The 23,228-nt window shown below is 28.6% G+C and overlaps 1 protein-coding gene and 1 pseudogene across 3 annotated transcripts in view; one reads left to right on the plus strand and one right to left on the minus strand.

The window, feature by feature from the left end:
- The window catches only part of LOC124354483, a 395,581-nt pseudogene that overhangs the window by 285,336 nt on the left and 87,017 nt on the right, over nucleotides 1-23,228 (plus strand).
- The window catches only part of LOC124352996 (synaptosomal-associated protein 25), a 37,851-nt gene continuing 19,380 nt past the window's right edge, over nucleotides 4,758-23,228 (minus strand). The window contains exons 2-6 of one of the 3 annotated variants that reach the window (XM_046802774.1): nucleotides 17,401-17,449; nucleotides 14,402-14,519; nucleotides 11,767-11,895; nucleotides 10,950-11,094; nucleotides 4,758-8,285 (exon numbers count right to left, since the gene is read on the minus strand). In XM_046802774.1, coding sequence (XP_046658730.1) covers nucleotides 8,223-8,285; nucleotides 10,950-11,094; nucleotides 11,767-11,895; nucleotides 14,402-14,519; nucleotides 17,401-17,449 — 504 coding nt within the window. In that variant the 3' untranslated portion in view covers nucleotides 4,758-8,222. Of the gene's footprint in view, nucleotides 8,286-10,949; nucleotides 11,095-11,766; nucleotides 11,896-14,401; nucleotides 14,520-17,400; nucleotides 17,450-18,694; nucleotides 18,744-23,228 lie in introns of all 3 variants that reach the window. The other 2 variants (XM_046802775.1, XM_046802773.1) reach the window with 2 other exon arrangements.

The following is a 23,228-nucleotide window of genomic DNA, read 5'->3' on the forward strand; positions in this document are numbered from 1 at the left end:
TTTTAAAAAAAGAAACCGACTTTTAAACAAAATTAAGACAAAATAAGATATTGGGCCAAACCTACCATAATTAATCAAATCTTATTGGGCCCCTTTTTAAAAATTTTTTCTTTCAGTTTTGCCCAAAATTTAATACATAAAACCGGAAAAAAATTTCCCCGAACGCCCCAAAAATTTAATAAATAAAATTTGCCAAATAAGTTTAAATTTTAAAGTTAAAATTTAAAAGGAAATTGTTAATAGTATAAAGCAGTTAATGATGGGAAAATTAATTTAAAAGAAACATTATAAATCCAAAAACCTTTTCTTTTTATTTCCCTTTTTAAATAATACAAAAAAATTTATATTTTTATTTTTTTAAATAAATTTATATAACCTTCATGAAAATAATCTTTTAATTAAAAAACATTCAAACATATGCAGACTAAAAAGGCCAAGTGAAGGTTTTAAAATTTTAAACCCCAAGTAATTTGGAAAAATTTTTTTATTTACAAAATTTATGATTATTTGAAAAAAATCAAAATTTTTGAACCTTTCAAAGAACAATTTTGTCAAAGAAAATACTATTTTTTTAACATAAAATATTTAAACATCAAATGAAGAAACCAAAAAATAATTTGAGGGGAAATTTTTATGAATAATTGAAAAATAAAACCAATCTTGAATTTACCCCTTTTAAAGAAAATGTTTATTGTTTAAATTTCTGGTTCCCCAATTAACAATTTAAACAGTATATATAAAAAGTTAAAAAAAACCAAAATTAATGCAAAAATATTTAAAAGTCTTTTTGACCTTTAATTTATATGCTTAAAAATAGTTTTTTTAAGGTTTGAAACAAATATTTTAAAATGGAGGGGAATAAACAAAATTGTTAATTAATTTCCAAAAATTTTTTAAAAAGTAAAGCATTTTATTTATTTCCATTAGTGAATCACGTTAAGAAAAATTTAATATCAAAAAGATATTACAAAATTTCATATAAATTATAAATTATATTGTACAGGGTTATAAAATTTTAAATTACTTTCCTTGGGCTTTAAAATAGTATTTTATAAAACCCCAAAAAATCCTTACTGTATACAAAAGGTTTTTTAAATTTTACTACCTTTTAAACTAAATGAGTATATTAAGCCTTTTTAGCCAAAATTTTAAATAAATTTTGTTTAAAAAAGTTTTAGCCATAACTTTGTTTAAATACAATGGCTTAAATCAAAAAAAACCAATGAGGGGGAAATTTTCATTAATTTAAAACGGTTTGATTAGGGCCCTTAAAAATTTTTATTTTAAATTCCCAAATTTTTATACAAAAATCGTTGTTTGGCTAATAAAAGGAAAAAAATTGGGAAAATAAAATAATTTTTTCAAAATTTTTTCAATAGTTTGGGTTTCCAAATTTTAATTTCGGTTTTAATTTTAAAATCTACACCAATACGAAAAAAATAATACCAACTCCCTAATTTATAAATTATTTTTTGTTTAATATTTAAATAAAATAATAAAATTTAATGAAGGAAAATTTTTTCAATATTGTATATAACTAGTAAAATGATGGATTATATTTTTCACTAAGAAAAACCAATCCCAAAAAATTGCTTTTTAACTCACATGTTACACAAGGAATAAAACAAAACCAATGATTAAATTATTTGAAAGCTATTAAATAATCTTTTTAATCTTTAAGAGAAAAAAACCCTTCACCACCCCACCGGAAGGGTTTCTTAGAGGGTTGAAAATTTTCAACCATTTAGTGAATTCAATTAATTTTAGTATAAAAAACAAATTCAATTTAAAATTTTAAATTGAAAAGAACAAATATAGAAAAAGCTCCAAAGGAATATTTTATTAAAAAAATTAAATAAAGTTTAAATTTTAAAAAAAAATTATTTTTGGTTTTAAAATTTATTTGGTCATTTGTAAAATAAAAACATTTCTATTTTTTCTTTAAACATTTTTTGATTAACACAGTATTTAAATTTTTTTAAAGGTTAAAATTTAAAGCTTTTAAATTTAAACATATAAAATAAGAACAGCTTTACAAAAAGACCAATAAATTTAAATGAAATTCTGAACTAATCATTGTAAGATAAAATAAAATTTTGGGATGTAATGAGGACTAAATAATTAAAATGATGGTATCACCGCCTATGTTAAAAAAATATATAAAATGTTAAGTTGGAAAGAGAAATTTATGAAATTTTTAATTTAAAAAATTTTACAAAGTACAAAAATTTTTAAAAAAACCTGGAAATTTTATTAGGAAATTAAAAGTAAAAACCAAAACAAAATTCCCAGGTGCAAGTATCAATCTGTGAAAAATTTATTCATTTTACTTTATTTTTACCTGGTAACACCCGCTTAAACACTTGTTCTAAAAAACTTATTACACATTTCCAATAATTTATTTATATTAAAGCTTTAACTTTTACACCATTGCTAAAACAAAAAAAATTAAATTTTTAACTTCTGCAGAAAATTCAAAAGTTAACAGAGGGGTTAAATTTTTAACACAAATTACCCTTTAAAAAATAAATCAATTTAAAAGGAAAAAAAAATTGTATTAAAGAAAATTTTCTCTGATCTTTTTTCAGGGAACATGTTTGAAGTAAAAAAATTAAAATTTTTATAAGGTTAATCAATAATTTGTCTTTTTATAAAAAACATGTAAAGTACTTTTAAAATACTTTAATTAAATTTTTTAAAATATGTGGTTCATAAAATAAATTTATTGACAATGATTAAAATTTAAAAACCTTTTCCATTTTAAATTTTAAAGTAAAATGGATTCCCGGTTGAAAAGATTTTGGAATTAAAAACCTTCGTCCAAAGAATTGACAATTTTTATTAATTTTAAAAATTGAAACTATTTCTCACATTTAACAAGCCTTTGGATAAAGTTGGTAATTTTTATACTTTTATAATATTATAAAATCGTTTTTTTAAACCCGAAGCCATGATTTCAAACAAGTAGAAACGCAACCCAGTTAAATGCCAATTGTAAAATAAAGGGTAAAATGAACCCCTTTTTTTTCTCTGCCAAAGAAATTGTTAAAACCCTTGGGGTTAAAGGAAAAGTTAAGGGGGAACCTTAATCCCTATTTATTGCAAATTCATTGCAATCCCTTCCAAAAAAGAAAATTCTAACTTTCCAATTGGGAACAAAATGGCTAAAAAAAGAAATTTTCAACATTTCAAAGGGAAATTTTTTATAAATTTCATAAAATAACCCATCATTTTTTCTTATTTAAATAAAAATGGTTTTGGTAATTTTTAATCTGAAAAATTTAAACAAGTTCGAGTATTTTTAAAACCCAAAATATATATTTAAAAGGTTTTGTCCACGATTTAAATTTAATTTCAAGTTATAATGTTAATTAACCATAAAAGTTAAAAACAATGCTTCATTTGAACATGTCATCAAATTTAAAAAAAATTGCTGTAATTTACCCTAAATAAATGAAAATGCCAAATTTAAGAAAGTAAAATTTGGGCTCTTGTTCTAGAAATTTTTAAAAGAAAATTATAATTTTATATTGTTAAAAAGTTGTAATGTCTTAAAATAATTTATGCTTTTATTTTATTAAAAAACTAAAATTAACCCCAAATTTAAATTGGCTGTTATGGGAAATTTCAACTTGTTTTAACAAAAAAAGATTTCTTTAACTTCATTTTAATATAACCTTGGTCAAAGATTAATAAATTTATGTTTTAAGAAAAATTGCAAAATTGGGACATTTAAATTTTAATTTAAATAGGCGAAGTTTAAAAAACCCTTTGTTTAAAAACCAAATTAAATTTAAACTGTATTTTCCAATCACTGTAATCATACATAATTTAAAAAAAGGACATTTAGTAAATAATAACTAGCATGAGTGCATCACCATTTCTTGTGGCACATTATTATGAATGCAAATCAAATAAAATGTTTATTTTAAGATATTTATACCAGCAAAACATTCTAAATGACATACACAAAGGTTTTTCAGATTGCACAGCTATAACTATAATGTATGTTGCTGTTGTAGGGAAAGTTTGTCTAATGAGAAATCAGTGGAGTCAAACACAATCACAATCATTATTAGCTCTTTGACTGTGTTTTGGTGGAGGTTAAAAAAGAGTTTTGCCATTTTGTTTTCCACTAAATGTGAAGTGTATGTTATTATAATACATGTGTAAATGCCTCTATGGTTCATAGTAAAATCATTTCAGTTTGTAGAGAGAGAATGCTCTCAATACAGCATGTGACCAAATGAGTATGGAATTTCAATTTCAAGAGGAGAAAAATTATTGATGGAGATATAGGTTGTCTGTTAGTGGTAAGGAAAAATGAATTTTAATTTTCTTTCTGTTCACCATCTTACTATGATGACTTGCCTTTCAAACATTGATCAACCCATTTTGGTGCATAATCTATTTAGTAGAGTCTACACTCTGCTGGGAAAAATCCATACTAACTACCCAAGTCGTTGGCAAGATGAGTTTTTGCCCCTAAAATCCTCTCCAGCTTTCAGTCCGACCTATTTCTGGCAAAGAAATTTCTCTTTGAATAAGAAGGATGCTGACTGCTTAGGGTGGTTTCTGAGACTGCTAACAATTCCTCTCTGTTGGCAGTGATATCCTGCAGGATGGATAACAATTGAAAGCTGAAATGGTATTTCATTCAAATCTCTGCGTTGGATCTGAGGTGAGGTATTTAATTAGATTTTTAGATTTAACACAATGACAGAAGGGAGAGTAGGTAATAAATTCAACAACCATCATTTAAATTGCCACAGTATATAATTTTATTCAACCAGATTTCAAAAGCTATAACATAACATTTACAATGTTTCTAGTGGGATTTAAATACAATTAATGTAACAACTTCCATCGTTAACTGTCAAACTTCCTTATCAGAAAAATATCTTATCAATACTATGTGAACTTTGTTCGATATCTCAAATTAGTTAAACAGGAAACAACTTGTAGATAATGGAACACTTGAGAAAAGTGATTAAAAATTTTAAAGTATTCAAAATAAAAACTGATCTTTGACTAAAAAAAGAATTCAGTAATTTCAAAATAACAGTAGGTTTATAAATGAAATAAATAGAATTACAAATTTAAGTCACATGAAAATCACTAGAGATATATGAATTATTGCTTGTGAATCCTAACTGTTAAACGAATTTTGTAAAGTATATGAAAAATCAATATTTTGTACAATTTTTTTACAATTTTTGTACTTTGTTAGGAGGGAAGAACTAAAGTCATAAAATACTTAAAGAAATATTTATGGTAAACTGCAATAAAACCTGCTCATTATTCTATTTCAGGAAATTGTGCTTTAAATATATTTTTTACAAACAAACCACTGATTTTTTCAAAACCAATAGAGAAAGTCGCTTACAACAGTGTAGTACATCTAGCACATCATCCACCCCACTGCCTCATTCGCTATACAATCGTTCTTTTCCTACTGTTCCAAGTAAGCAGACTATATTGGAAATTAGATTTCAACTACTTTTAAAGGATTCATTATGAAAAACCATCCACTGCATGGAGAAATGGACAACTTTTATGAAGCATTTTATAGCAGTTTTAATTTTTTAGCTATTGAAATTTTAATTGCAAATGATTTAGAAAGGCAGGAAAAAGATCACGAAGTCCATTTTTCATCTCCTTCCCATTACTAGCATTTAAACTGTTGAGCGCTATGTTAAAAATGTTAACTGAGAAACACAATTAGAATCCATGATTTTTGCAGTATTATTTACAAATACTGCATGAACTTTCAAATTAAAAATTTAGTCACAACAATATTTTATATGCCACAGTGGACAAAACTGATGTACCATGCAACTAAAAAACATATTCTACTGGTTACCATTTAGAAACTATGAGTTTAGTTTTATGAGACATAAGAAAATAGACTTTACTCAAACCTAAAAATTTAAAAATAAAAATTTACTTTATGTCCTATGAGAATACTTCCCTCACAAACGTACCAACAGGCTCACATGGGAATGGACAGCTTTAACCAGCAGATATGGCAGAGAATTACTTGTCTGGCACTAGAGTAATTTTGTAGAAAAGCAAGCTAAACTAGAGCCACTTTACAACGATTCTAAATTCTAATACTTTTTTGAGCAGTCATAAAATGTCAAGCAATAAACTGGCAATGCAACTCAACAAATTTAATTTATGGGTTTTAAATTTGAAGTTCTGCTAAATACTACTAATTCTTTCACTTTAAACATTTTCAGCAGGGTAAAACCAAAACATATAGGTTTTCTAAATAAAAGAAATAATGCAAATTTAATATTTTTGTCAATACAAAGTTTTAAGAACTGCAGTCTCTTTAGATGCAAATTTGGTACTTTATAACATTTTAATACGAGAAAAATTAAACTAATATTACCATTTTAAAACTTATTAATGATACAATACTGAATAAGTGATCTCAATTTCTTAAAACCAACAAGTTTGAAATATACACACAACAGTTATATTTAGACCTTAAAAGTACTGAATACAAATATTTCAATAATTACAGCAAATGCGATTGAATAGTTATAACTTATGTAAAATAACAGAGTTTCTTTTAGGAAGACTAAAATTATACTAAAAGCAACAGAGTCAGCTAACTACAGCAAGTGAGAAAGGCAACTTTTAATATTTATTATATTTAAAGTAAATAAAAATTCTATGATCTAAATTTTTAACATTTAAGTTATTTTTGAAATGGGCACTAAGCCGAGAAATGGAAATTAATAGAATAAGTTGCAAGAGAAATCTCCATTCTAAACAATTTCCTCTTCAATTGGAAAGGAAATTTTGCAATCACCTATTTAGCATACTTTTATTTTCATACATCTAGTTGTATTTGCAATCGTTTGCAGTCATATAATACCCAGATTGTTCTTTTCATATTCTGAAAAGTGTACAACTTGCCAAAATTCCGTGACTGATATCAATATCCAAATTGCAATACACAGAGAAGCACAAAAATGTGTCACATCCTCCTGCAATCTATTTCCCAATTCCCATATCACTTAAGGTAATAAAAATCTATAATTAGCTAACAAAACGAATACCATCGCACCCGTTTGATAAATGCGGCCTATGTACATTGCATTCTCACCTTCCTCAACTGTACATATATACATAATGGTTCACGTAACTGTAAGCAAAGCAACACCTACGCTATGTACAAGGGTAAATAAATTTGGAGTTGTCTTACGGTACAATGAATTGAATCATTGGGAACAATCAACCGACCTGGCCAGTGGAACCGAGCGCACATCTTGCTCCAACATAAACTTACACAAAAACAAATCAAGAGGATTCTTCAAAAATGAGAACGACACTCTACATGTGGCTTTAAATACGGGCTACGCACTAGTTGCGGTACATTACGACAGACAAAACTTTACAAAATATACCAAGATGTTTCAAAAATACTTCCACAAAAATTAAGAGCTATTCATACGATTAAACTATGATGCATTCCTTTATTATATCAGTTAGGTCTGCAAGCTGACAATGGATAAAATAGAAATATTCTTCCAAGGAAGCAAACTTTTTACACAAGTGCTACATGTATTAAATCACAGTCTTCTATGAAAGAAGCTGAATCAATGGTGGGAACAATATCACCACGACCTCAACAAAAGTGCTTCATTAAACAAATTTTTAGCTTTACTTCTAAACTTAAATAATCAACAACTGTAAGACTATTAACGTCTACACTAATGAATATATTATAACAATCATCAAGCCAATAAGTCTAAATCACAGAAAGCTAACAATAAAATCTAAAATAAATGTAAATATATTAATTTAATTCCATATAAATTTCACGAAATATCACACAATAAAATACACAAGTTTTCTACATCGAAAACATTACTTTATTGAAGAAAAATTAATTGGTATAATTACTGTAACCGAGAAGGTTTTCGTTCTAAAACAAATTTCAACTTACAAGCTCCCACCATACGACTGTTAAGACTAGGCTGATATATTTTGTGCTTCTAAAGCAAACCTATATTCATCATGGGAGAATATTTAGACAATAAAATCACATTAATTATACAAAACTATTCTGATCCTAGTAATAAATATGAATTTCAAAATATGATCCCCTAATGATATAACGCTGGCGGCCTGCGTGTCCACCCACGACGGAGGGGAGACACGCCGGCTGTCACTACAGAACCAGGGAAGCGACATGCAGTTGCAATTTACTTGAGAAGGTCGTGAGCTCGCTGGTTAGCCACAGCTATCCTTGTCTCATTGGATTCACCCTGAAAATGTATAGAGGATTGTCACAATAAATTATAGACAGTTATATCAACATCTATAAACAGCTAGGAGAAAAACCATATTTTAAACTTCTTGGCGTCAGAAGTTTACAATAAGTCAAATACGGTACGTTAATTTCAAAAAAGTGTGTATGTTGATAATATTTTGATGAAACATGCCAACAATTGGCCAGAGATTGTCATGACTAGGGTAGACATCATTCAGGTAGATACATAATAATAGAAAAAATACAAACTAGAGATAACAAAAACAAAAATGTTAAAAAAAATTTATTTCTGTTTTTCTTTTTTTCTTTTTTTCTTTTGCAACCTGTTACTAGAAGAATCCATTAATTTATTTTATTTTTCTAGTTATCAATGAATAAACTACAATGAGAGAGATATCAATTCAAGATTAATAATAATGTTATATATCCAACCCCAATTATATATTTATTTAACAGATTAGATAACATTTATTAAATTATTTATTTTCTAATTTTCAGGTACAATTAATACAAATGGAAACATGCGTGGTTATGACTGTGAATTTTGTTGGCTTGAATACTTCCAAACTTGATGTGAAAATAACACACAATCGAGTAAATATTGTCAATTATTTTTGTTCAATAAAACAACTGACCACAAAACAATTTTTTTCAAAGCAACATTTGACAAGTCAAAGTGTTAAAAATATGTGAAATAATTGTTTTTATTGACTAGACTGTCTACTACTGAAGATATATATATATATATATATATATATCTATATATATATATATCAAATCCCCAAATATGATATATAATACATATGTATGATATATGATATTTTGTGATTAGCAAATTATGTCATAAATTTTTAACACAATAAATAAAACTAAAAAACATCGGTATTGTTTTTTGTTAAACACAATAAATACTAATTAATTTGCTAATTAAAAAAAGTCAGTGAAAACACATCGGTTAGTAGAGTGAAACGCATCAGAATACGACGATCCAGTCAGAAATGGCAACGCATAATGTACTTCACAATGTGTACCTAAAACAACCCGCCATTTCTGATTGAATAAACCTTTTGAGATGCGGTTTGCGGCATTCAACTCTACTAAGTGAGCTCTTTCAAATGAGGTATCACTCGACCCATGCTTTCATTTAAGATTTCCATGTTTTCCTCTGTGGGCCGTTCCCCCATGGTTGGCATGTCATGGTAATAGCAAGGAAAAATAGTTTACATAGCCATATGACAGTGTGCAAAGTTTATAGATGTTATCTGCTATGGTTTGTAAAATATTAAGCCGTACCCATACTTTTCAAACACCTTGTATATATATATGAAGTTATCTTTGGAATAGTTGTTTGTAAAAGTTACTGGGTATGTTAGTCAGTACTGAAATCTTTAATTAAAGTCTTAATCCCTCCTTTGCAAACACTATACCAAACATAAATGCAAAAAGTATGACACAAAACAGGATAATACAGGCAGAAGTGTTGAGAAAATAGTGGTAGCCACAGTTTGGATCAATTCTATTTCACAAAAACTCTTTAGAACTTGCAGCTAATAAAGTTAAAATGTTTCCTACAGAAGCTTAAGCATCTAAGATGTGAATCTATCTAAACTTCTTGATTTAAGAGAAAAAGTTATTGCACAGTGGTTGTGCATGATTTGAAGATAATCTCATTAGGTGTATGCCAATTTCTAGATAAACGCAGTCTTGGTACAGATGGTTGTATCTATGATATTTGATCAACTCCAATGTGTTTAAATCTTAATGGTTTATTTGTACCTAAAATTATGTTGTCTTGTTGTATTTTGCTGTTATTTTTTATAGAGACAGGTTTAGCTGTTTTTACAGGTTTTGATACATAATTTTGTATGCAAAAAAGTTATTTTGTCTCTTTTTCAATTTTTGTTATTTTATATATATATATATATATATCCAATAAGCCGTTTTCAATATCCATGTTAGTGTCATCATCACGCAAATGAAGCCAATTTTGTATTTGTGTGTCGGATATTCCTATCGTACAATAAACACTAGAATAAAACCATAAAATACTCTTCCAGAACGGGTGACATACAACAAAATGCGGTGGCTGTCTGCACTGTGCAACTACAGCGAACATACCAGGATGCAAACACTCATGACAGAGGACCAAGGGAAGTGCTGATATCCAGTAGAAAACAACAGGACTATTTGCGCGATGCGCAGTTGTCACAGAATGAAACAGGAACAATATAATGATGTGTAATATTACGTCAGTAGCAAACTTTTAAGAAGTCACTATGAACCGGGTCAAATGGTCAAAAACCATGAAGGGGTTAAGTAGCTCAAAGGTGAATCACCTTTCATGTCCTGCTGTATGACACCAAATTTCTTGCCTCTACCAGAGACATTTAACAGTGACCTCATCAGATTTTATAATATCTATTGAAATTCCCGAGAGGAAATGAACATTTATAATGTTGTACGAAGTACCATGGAAATTAATTGACTACCACGAGTTCTGTGCAATTCCAATCATATGTATGACAGCCTCCTACACATGGTTACCGTTCAACCATCACTTTTACACTTTTTAATACTTTTCAACTTTTCACTATGCCCCTATAACTGGTATCTCTCTTACACAACTCTTCTCCTGAAGAAGATCGACAAACCAACATACCTTGCGATTGATCCTGTCGATCTGTCTGTTCTGGTTCTCCAGTTCAGAGCCCATGTCGATGGCCATGTTCCGCAAGTTACCGATCATCGTGTTCACCTGTGTCATGTTCTCTTCCATCTCGTCTTCCCGAGCATCGTTGGTGATCCTGTAATATAATGTCTCTCAGTGAAGAAACACAAGAATATGATTTCATGGTCTCAATTCTGTTTTCTTGTCACTAGATTTTATTGACAAAAACTGGTATTTATTAAGCTCTATTTATAATATAATACAGATATGGAGAATGATTAGATAGTTATTCAGGTAATTCAATTAAATAATTCAATTTTTATGGTTGTGTACAGACTTAAAATGAACACAGTCTAATTTTAGAAACATTAACGTATTTTCCATTATTTTTAAAATATAGGCTTTCTCTGGAACAGAAAGAAGTATTCCAAATCAGCCACAGAGATTATATAGAAGAACCTTTATTATAAAAACCTATCTTTTAATCAGTCTGTGATAAATATTACTCAAGATTGTGTACTTTGGGAAAAATACAGTACATAATACATAAAATACAAGGTTAGTGAGAAATCAGATTTTTTTGTGAGAGGCAAAAGTGACTTTCAGAAACTACAACTACATCAAATTTGACGTTTTTAATGTTACAATATTTGCAATAAAATTTCTATACAGTGACTATACAAAAAAAAAAAGTGCACAAAAAGCCAAATCTATGAATTTGTAAAAGCACTTTTGCCATCTTTGACTTGTTACTGAGGTATTTTGAGGAGAAGTATCATTGCTCATCGCACAAAACTAGAAAGCTTACCTGGCGATATAGCCACTCTGCGGTCCAAGGCCGTTACGGTCATCCATCACCCTCTGGGGCTGGTTATTTACCACCTTCCCGTCATCATTACCTTTCCAGGTACCCTCATCCTCCTTGAACGAGGCAGACCTGTAACAGAACACAAGTGTCACTTCTCCCACACCCCATGATACAGTGATGTAGCCACTCTGCGATCCGAGTTCATTGTAATTCTTGATTTAAAGTTTTTTATTGATGATAGAAGGTTTTAAGGGATAACAGGATTTTGGAAATTTGCCATTGTTATATGTTACAATAGGTGTAACACAACATTCCAATACTCAAAACGCGTTATACCTTTTGTAACATTTTATTATGGCAAATGTCCGAAACCTTATTATCCTATCATTGTAATTTTCTTCTTACTACTTTGTAAAATATTAATAAAAAGCTACGATTAAAAAATGGAAAACTACAAAATCTATGTCATTGGCCTCCTCCCCCCAGTAAAAAGTGTATTTACACCACTGTTATTAAATTAAGTAAAATTCTGAAACGAGCAAACAAGAAAAGGTAAAAAATGTTGAAAAGTTCAAATATCCAAAAGTGCCAGTAATAATGTATTATGGCTGTAAAATGTATTACATATCATATGGGGTTTTGTAATTCTTAATACTAGTAGTATAAACAAAAATATATTTAGAAAATATAAGGTAAAAATTATAGGAAAATAGCTCTTTATTTTCCTGAGATATAACGGATCAACTTTAATTCAGAATTAATTTTTGGGAAAAGTAAGAATAATGACAACATTTTGGCTAATTACAGAGTATATGTGTATACTGAGTATATATATATTTACATAATTGTATTAAGTTAAAACATTTTTGCTTCATAGGTTGTCAGGGTCCTCTCTCAATCTGGCACCTTTATGAGTCTGACAAGTTTTTTTTTAAATATCTGTGATTACTTTTTTGACCCTGTTTATTTTCAATGTTGAGTTTTTTTTTAATAGATGCTGTATTCGAGTCTGAACTTACACCCAATTTTTCCAAAACTTTACACTTTCCAGTGATCTCCTTTTTAAATGAGATTACAGCATCATAGATATCAAGTGTGACGGTTTCAAAGCTTATAAAAATTGTTTTGGGATCTCTATTCCTAATTACATTAAAAAACATGTCAGAGTTTTGGGTGAATCTGCATCAAGAGTTAGTTGAGGTGTAGAAAAGTAAATTATGTAGTAAACATTGTAGTTTTCTGCAATAATCACTTATTAAATGAAAACAGAATACGAAACAATGTTATATTATAACTAATGTTTTGGATGGAGCCAAATATGTACATTTCTGGCCAAAAATGTTGTATAGCAATCTATTTAAAAATCACAGCAGAACAATTAGGGCTTTTTGTTTTTTCAACCTGTGAATTTCCTTAATATAAATACAGACAATAATAAAACAAAATCATAATATAATAAAATAACTTATAACAATAAACCAATACAAATATGACATTTAAAAAATTAATAAATGTTGACAATAGTTTACAGTATGTACAAAACTACAAGAACTGTTTGAAAATATGTTTCATAGAACTAAATCTTAATTCAGTTGAAACTTAACTTTGCAAACAAAACAATTTAGTTCTTGTGAGTTATATCAAGAGTAATGAATGGATACAAGCTAATGTACATGTACTTTTTCTTTATTTCATATTATAAATCTTAGCACTTCCAAGAAAACTTTATCTTAGGATAGGTAAATAAGCAATATACTCATAAGGGGACATAGATTTTCTTGAATGATAAATTTAATAGATCAGTAATTTCTGAGATTTTAGCAGTTTCTCTAGAAAAGAAGAATTGCTTCTAAAACCGTTAGAAAGATGACATAAATCAGATAGAGATACATCTTCTGTAAATGAACTGAATGGAACTATTTTATATAGATATAATGACATAAGATCATTATGGGGAGTAGCATGAATATAAGTTTCACACATCCCTCCCATCATCAAAAATCTTTATTCGCTTCTTGCCTAGTAATAAATGATGGGTCCACCGAATAGTGCTCTAATCACCATATTTTCCAAAGGATTCCATTTGAGCAATAATACGAGATGGTAACACTGAGAACCATGTAAATGAGGACGAAAATATAGCTTGTAAGAATTACGTTGTAAGCAACAAAATATCTAGCAGCTCGAGTTTCAGGTTCTCTCCTGGCAACCAAATATATTTGTGTAGTGATAGAAAAGAGTTCAGTTCAGTTCCAAAAATATTGGGAACTGAAATATTACTTAAAGGAGAATATCTAGGAATCCTGGAAATCCTTATTTATCGAAGAAGAAAAGGCGTGTACCAGAATAACAGCCACCAGACAAGGTTAGAGTAATATTGCCACCTGTTGTGACTAACTTGCAATATGTTGGGCATTACAACTACCATGGTACAAAGAAAGCACAATTATTGTCACTTGCTTAGAACGTTATTTCTTAGAACCCAAGTGCAACATCTCTGATTTTTATGTTACTAGAATGTAAAGGCTTTCATGTTTATTACTAGGTCAATATAGCTACAAGCTTGAATATTTTGCTTTTATGTTACCGGTATCACAGTCAGGTAAATAATATTGAGCTGTAAGTATGAACTCACTTGTTACAAGGCAAGACACACAGTCCACAGCACTTCTCCATCCCCGTGAGATTCTTTTCTGCCTCCTTCATGTCTGCATTGATCTGGTCCATACCCTCCTCGATACGGTCCAGTTGTTCTGCAAGATAGAACAAGCAAAGAGTCAAGCTGAGATCGGTAAAACTCCACAGCACAACACAGCACAAGGCTTACACTAACTTTTATCAACAAGTGTACCCAGTGGTGTAGTGTATTGAAATAAATTTGAAAACAAACTGTTTAGAATATGGTATACAGATTGATTACTAATTAAGTAGAGATCTCTTCAGAGAAATTCCTTTCACTGTATTCAAATCAATCTTTACAACAATTTAAATAAAGATAATAAAGATGTATTAAAAAAATAATATATACTTATAAACGCACACAATACAGCTACTTAAAAAAGTTTATTGAAATTTGAAAACGTTATTCATTATTTTTTATTTTAAAATTAGCATTATATTTGAAAAAAATTAGATAAAGAATTAAAAGATTCTTCAATAAAAATCTCAAATCAAATATTAATGTTTTAAACACAATATCAATGGTGCACACTTGTTCACATGAAAAGCAACATTCAAGTGATCAAAAAACTTTATATTACACATTTCATTTATATATTATCATTTAAATAGTATACCTTTATAAATGTAATAATTTTTATTCCAAACATATTTATTGATTCACAGTGTAAGAACTGAATAATTGTTAAACTGGCATGACGAAAGTCATATTCACTCAGCTTGTTGTATAAATATAATTTGAATGTTTTTTACCCTAAAGGCAAAAATTAACACATTGACTGCCAGACACATTTTCCATGGTTTGCCCAAGGTGCAGACGTGAAATTTTCATCATGTGATGCATTATGTTGACATATTATTTGCAGAAAATACAATGAGTTACAAAAAATCGTGCTTGAAGCATTTTTTGTGGTGAGGGTCACTGGTGACCCCCCATGGCAGTCAACGTGTTAAAATATTTCTTGATGAAAAATAAAAAAAATAATGACAGTACACAGCCCAAAAGTGAGGTTATGTCCTATCAGCGTGCAGGTTAGTTGCATTTGTTAACACCCCAATAAGGCACATGGTTACGTTATAACATATGATTTACCATCACCATCCAGGACAGCTCCATATCTGCTTCTAACACAGAAGAAACATGGTATCACAAGACAAACCAAGAGCAAGAAAACACAAAATAAACTGATACAGTTATGTAAAAAAAATTATCCTGGGCCAACACAATATCAGGGCCAACAATATCTAATTCCAATAGAGTCCAAGATTTCTGTAAGCTGACAACATTTAAGAACATGACACAATAACATCCTTTGTGTAGTTAGGCTTAAAAAATATAACATCAAAAATAAAAATAAGATTATAATTTAAATTAATTATTTAATGGAATTCACAAAGTATTACAATCAGTACAGTAAAAAGCACTAAACTGTTGTGTGACAGTGTTAATTTAATGTAATTAAACATTTATATAATTAACATATTTATTTAAGTAATTCTAAATTCATTACAGTAGTCTTACTAAACTAACAACAATGTTGATTTGTCAATCTGCTCACCAATCTCATGTGGGATTCAATGGACGTTACATTTTAATTCTTTGGTAGGGAGTAAGGACTTATTAAACATTTTTACTATGAAAAAAGTCAGCTTAAAACAGTATCATGTTATTTCTGTATCAATAAGTTGCAATAATAAATTGAAGTTGAAAGTGATATTTTGAACAGGTTCTTGTGTGAAGAACTTTGATAAATAAATACACATCATAGTGTTACTGATCGTGGTTCTTCAGAGGACCTTGCAATTCAAATTATCTACTTGTACAAGTTCTAAGGGCCTTGTTTGACACCATACAAGGAAATATGGAAATCTGAAGAATTTTGATCTAGAAATTGACTTTCATCAAACGTCTATCCAGTTCTTTTTGACCGATGCTTTAAACAAGTTCTGAGCTAGTTTTGAAAAATCATTTAAATGATTTATTATGTCAACGCGTTCACTAGTAGCTCAAATAAAACACTTAAAAGGGTACTCAAAATTGTTAAACTGAGTTCAATCTACAGTTATTGGTTTCTTGGAAAGATCAATAATAGAGGCAAATGTGAAGTCTCTGGTTCCTTCTTAGAAACAAACATTTATTAACCTCATAGAAACATCATCACTTTTATTTATAATGAGAAAACATATACAAATTATTAGGTAGAAAATTTAAAGAAAGGCCTCTCCTATACAACATGAGTAAACTTCAGCATTATATTTATTATTGAAAAAAGCACACACAAAATATTGTTACAATATCACTTTATCTATTCCACAAGAAGTAGTTAATAACAGTCTTAAAAGGGCTAAGAGTTTATGGACGTTAAACACATATTCTAGTATTGCTTCTTTCTACTCTTTTTGACATTTCATTTCTCAGCATCTATATCTATTTAAGTCATATCTATTTAAGTCTTAGTACAATAACTGATATGATATTATTAGTAGTTCTTCATTATAAAAGGAATAATAGAAGAGAAATCCCTGAAGGACATATGTAAGAACACAAGAAGACGCTTCTTCTTGGGAGATCGAAAATGGTACAGGAATATTAAGTATATGGCTCAAGAATCATACGAAATTTAACAAACAAGAGTAACCAATATAAAAAACTTTTTTGAATCTTACATGGCCAAAGCTCATGTGCGTCTTCGCAGACCAGGTATACTCTATAGTACAATTCTCTTTGACCACCAGAGAGGAAAGTATTTATTTTTTTCAACAATAACCCTAAGTAGTTATTTGTAACTAAAAGAGTGTTAAATGAATAATTTTACAATGAAATTCCTATAGGCGTTCCTGAGAGGAAGCTTGAGAACCAACAAAAACAATTTTATGAATCCCACATGATTTGTTGCTATGTGTTGTTGGTGTTGGTGGTTTCTGTCGTGTACTTTATAAAGGTACGAAGCTTACCGCCTTGCTCATCCAACATGACAAGAGACCTCATTCCGACCTCGTGACTCTACAACAACAGAGCGAATCAAACAATGGACTGACATGCAACCACACACCCATAAACACACGCACGCACACTCACTCACAAGAAAAGACCCAGCCACAACAATACGACTCATGATATGCGATAAAATAAACCCAGGAGGAAAGAGGGAACACCAATTTTATACAATAGGAGGTGAATAGAATACATGAAGATTACCAACATTAAAACGAGATAAAACACAAGTTAAATATAATCAATTCTGGATCTGTTGAAAGCTTTTTCATAATGTGGCACATTATAGTGTTGGCTGTATTTACACACAATTCAAAAACAATAAATAAATACTAATATTCAGCACGAATAGGCTGGGTAGTGTTCCAGGATGAAATATGCAGAAGCAAAGGAGGTAAATAGGAGATATGGATATCTTAAATCTTTTGAGTATCTCAACTAATAAAAAAATTATATATTTTATTAACTCAGACTCATTGCCTACATTTTCACTTTCTTATGCAGGTCTGAATTTATGGGATTCTTATGTTTTACTATCAGAGTAGAAAATAATTTGTTATAAGAACATGTTATGCAAATATGATAAATTTAATACTAAAATGATAGTAAAATCTTGTTTAAAAAAACTGTTTATCTCAAAAATATGTTACTCTAATATATAAATAACTTTCTTTTTTTCTTTAAGTAGAACTAACTAATGAAATAACCCAAGTATACAGGAAATGAAATGTAAACATCTAGGCCAATAGTATTATATGAGTATATTTGCAATTCTACTGTTATCAATACTAATACGTGATATGGTTATAAAATACATACTGCATTGAACTATACTTATATAATATATTTTGAACTGTAAATTGATGATTGTAAATATAAAATACTAAATTTCAAAATATAATTTAAAACTACAATTAAAAGTGTTTTACTCCATTATACTGTTTAAATACATGAACTTAAAAACGCTTTTTCCAATAGTCTTTACACCATTATTTTTTTTGTACAGGTTAAGTTACTGTTAGTAGGGACATAACATCCAGTAAAATGTATAACGTTAATAATTATATACTTCCAAGTGCAACAAAGCAAATGCAGTTAGAACGGCTACAAATGAAGCATGATTACAAAGATGAAAGTATGATTCTAAAGTAATACAAGCAGGTTAAAATGTCAAACGTCCTATATGGTAAGAGTTAGACCGCATCCACAACCGCAACTGTAACCGCAACCATGGCAACCACGGTGCAACCTTACCGCCTTGATGGTTCAACATATCCAGCGTCTTGGCTCCAGTCTCTTCACTCTGATCACAAAATGTAAACACAGTCAGTGGCAATTATTGAAAGCAAACAGTAGAAATAAAACAAAATTAAAACAAAAACTAAATACACAATGATGTTCCTTTGTGGAAGTTTGAAGACATCTGGAACATAAAATTAATTCAAACTGCTAAAAATACAATATGAAGTTTTTTATTTGAATAAAATTTGGGTAGAATTAAACAACATTGTTCTGTTAAGCCAAAATTAAGATTTTCCAATGAACAATACAAGAACGTAAACACATAAGTCAATTCCTCAAATTTTATAACAATCTACACTTCAAAATTCAGAAATTTCAAAATATTTTATCTTCAATATCCAGAATCAATCCAGAAATGCACACGTTTCTGGTGAATACAGTTTTAACAGAAGTAATGTTTCTCAATATGAAGAGGGGCTGAGCAACAAAGTTTATGAAACGGAAAAAAAAACCTATAAAACTTTGTATACTCAATTGTGTACGTAATGTCTGTTGCAATCAATAAATAAATAGTTATAAGAATGTTACTGGTATGTTGCCTGACTGTGTGGTTGTGTTCGACTGGACTGGATATCACATGGTCACTTCTACTGCAGTGCACGCACACACAGACACGTAAGCCACACACACAAAGCAACATACACTGGTACTGTATCAGCACACATTTTCAAGTATTATACTTGATATGTTCAATTACCATTTCACAGTCATTTTTCCTCTCACAGAAAAATTAAGGCAACAACATCTTTTCAATCTGTCGTATTTTTTGTTAAAATCCTGTAATTCTTAGGAATCTGCCATCTCAACAAGCAGGTATAAGAAAGATCCACTTAGACCAAATTTTTCCTATTGCCCTTTTTTATTTTAATTTAATTATCAACACGAATATTTTTCAACATAGAATATCATGTCAAACATTTATAACACTGTATTAGTACCTTCAGTTTATTTAAGAAATATTAAAACTATTAAATAAAATATTTAAGTTTAAAAAATGTTATTATTTTATGATACTGACAGTTTTGTAATAAAACATATTAATGATATATGTTACGTATATTTAGAAAGTAAAAAACATCAATGTCATTAATTTTCAGTAGACATTACTCAGATTAAATCTATAAATAAAATAATTGTTTGAATAAAAAAGTATGATTAAGCATCTTTGCATTCCTTTTTCACAAATCACTCCTCTGAATATTTCTGAAGTCTAATATTACATTTCAAAATAAAAAATCATTAAAGACTGTATAAGAGTTCACGTAATGTTTCTTCAAACATTTCAAAGATTACTAATACATACACAAATGAATTACGCCTAAACTGTTAAATAGAGCATGTTGAATAGATCAAATAACAAGCTATTTACAAAGTAATAGTCAATAAAACTAGTTATAAAAATGTATTGAATGCTATTATTTTATCTACAAGTTTTACTGAAGTGGTAAGAGCAGAAAAACTTTTGAAGAAGCAGTAGTTTGTAAAATATGAAATTAAGAATAGATTCAACAGAGAAAAACATACTCTACAAGAAATTGCCACTGACCAAAGAAACATATTGTCACATATAATGTGTTATTTTATACAGAGGAGTTTAAACAAACCATAATTCATTTTTTGATTGTTTGAAACAAATCCTTGAATTAAAAATAATGTTATAGAATTATTATTTTATTTTTAGTAACATAATAAATTTTAAAAAAATATTAAATTAAATTTTAGTTCAAATATTATAAAATAAAGGGGGAATTATTTTATTATACCCTGTAAACATATTTTGTATTAATTATCAAACACTCATACAACCTTTTATGTGTTCTAATCTTTTGACACTAATCTGTACATGACTTCAAATTACAAATATTAATATTATTTAAAATTGTGTGGAAAAATTAGTATTATATTATATTTGCCATAATCAAGAGAACTTTCTATTAATTACATTTTTAAGTTTCAAAAATGCAGTACAACATAGTATTTAATATTCTTTACCTATGAACAATAAATATATACGAATCTTTAAAAATCTTAAATTAAAAAAAAAAACTCATGTTATTAATCAAGACCGCCACATTTGATATATATACATCCATATATAAACATTATTGATATGATACTTTTGCCACAATATGGATGCTTCATGTTTTATAGGAGTTTGTGTTAAAAATGTCAACCCAAGTGCTGGCAGAAGGAGTCACAGTTAAAACATTAACTCCACGAATAATTTATGATTTATCTCCTAATATACTTTATTGCATATCAATAAAAACAAGAAAAATATTTTTATCTTTTTATACACGAGTACCTACACTACTTTAGTGTTATTAATAATTATAAAAACCATAAATAATGAAATAAAATAGTCGTTACTCAACACATCCATTGCTTTTAAGTTTTACAGTGTTTTTTTTTTTTTTTAAAGGTGTATGTTATTAACATTTTTAAAAAAAAAATATAACTTGTCTCCATTTAGCCTTACTTTGTCCGTCCTCATGGCCTGCAGTGGGCCTGTGAGTCCAGCAAACAGAATGAGAGATCATACACTAATTATTACTACTGTACTCTACCTCTTGGTATACAGTGATAACACTGGTTTTAGACCTGCAATACCTCTATCCAAATCCAAAGTACAATGCCTTAGATTGTAAAGCTGCCTGTTCTTCATTTTGTGTACTATTTTCACATTCATTATTAAGTTTAAGTAATCCTCTTTATGCTTTATGTTTGTACTACATTCTCATTGTTTTTAAAAACCTTCGTTAACATTTCCATTTAATTTTCCTTACAAAACTTTCAAACTAAAAAAATCTCATATAATGATAAATTTATCAGTGAATCTGAGTTATATTTTTAGAATTTTTTGTATACTGCTAAACTTGAAATTTTAGTACAGTTATCAAAACTAGTTGTAACTCTAAATGACAAGCCATGATTAAAATTGATAGAGAATTGTTATGGTGTTAAGATTTAGTGCAATTCTTATTGATATAATTTTTAAGAATTTTCAAAATATATAAATAGGTAATAAATGAGTTCGAAAGTGAAGAGATATATGATCGCCAGTTCAAGGGTTAACAACTTGTACCACTCCATAAAACAGAGAATGGGATTGTAACTTACACTGGATTTATTGGTGGAACAAATTTCAGGGTAGTTTGTATTAGTTAAAAAAAAATATTAATGGGTAAAATTTTTACGATTGTATAGCCAAGTTTTTAATTACATTCATCTAATAGTTGCACTTGCTTAGCTGGTGCTTTTTTACTATTTTAATGGTGGGAATAAAAGTAGATATATTTCAAGTCACAATCAATTTTGTAGTTGTGAATACATTTATCTTTAAAAAATTTGAAATTGTTCTTAGTAATAACTCAATCTATATCATGATCACATGTGTAAAAGATACACATTTCAAGTTCCAATTACAGTTACATGCTCAATGATAATTGATCACGCAAATATAAAACAATTTTTAGATAGTATTTGTAAGGAAATTGACAGTGGCTACATAATATTCACAACAAGTAATATTTAAATTTTAGTTTTATAACAATCACATTAGTAACAAAATAATAAAGCATTGTTTACATTAAATTTTAAGTCAATAAAAAACTATATTTAATTAAAATTTGGCTAAAAGTGTATCATAATAATTTAATGTAAATTAAGTGTTATGCTGAAAAATATATACAATAAAACTCAATTAATTTTTCTCTAAAATTGGACAAAATACTTATTTGTAAACTGTTGAACAATAAAAATAAATTATTTATTTGATTTATTTCTTTCTTACTTCTCAGAAAAAAAACGTGTATATCTGTATTGCTTTACCAAGAGTTTTAATTTAATTTAACTAGTAACTTGTAATATTTATAATGTGGCCAACCAAAAAAATAAATGCCCCTTCCTTTATAAAATTTTATTTGAATTTTAATTTATTTCACTCTTACCTATTTGAATTCTATACATGTAGTTTATACTTTTCAGTGACTAAAATGTAATAGATGTTTGTTTATTTAATTCAAGTAAATTTTTTATGCAATATAGTGGAATGACTGATATATTTTGTATAAAAATCTGGATTATATACTATTGGGTACTAATTGCTGATATATTCTTACAGTTAATACTTACATTCGTAACATAAAGATATATCAACACTGAAGGAATAAGGGAACAATCACATTTCATAAAATTACTACCAGATTTATATAAATGGATTTCAGTTTTAGCAATTCATCTTTTATTTTTCAGTGTATGCACATTTCTTTAAGACATAGCAGTTATTGGAACTATAATGTCATCTGTGAGTCGTGACAATTCCTAGCAGACGTTAGTCGTTACATTTGAGTGGACATCTCTGTATAATATGCTACAACCTGGCTGACACAGTAAAGTTTCTTGATCACTTGAAACATGTTCTCACTAGTGGAGTAATGGTGTACCAACCTTATACACTCAAATGTATGAAAGGCAGATGTGGGAG

The sequence above is a fragment of the Homalodisca vitripennis genome, chromosome 1, assembly GCF_021130785.1.
Source record: "Homalodisca vitripennis isolate AUS2020 chromosome 1, UT_GWSS_2.1, whole genome shotgun sequence".
Lineage (NCBI taxonomy): Eukaryota > Metazoa > Arthropoda > Insecta > Hemiptera > Cicadellidae > Homalodisca > Homalodisca vitripennis.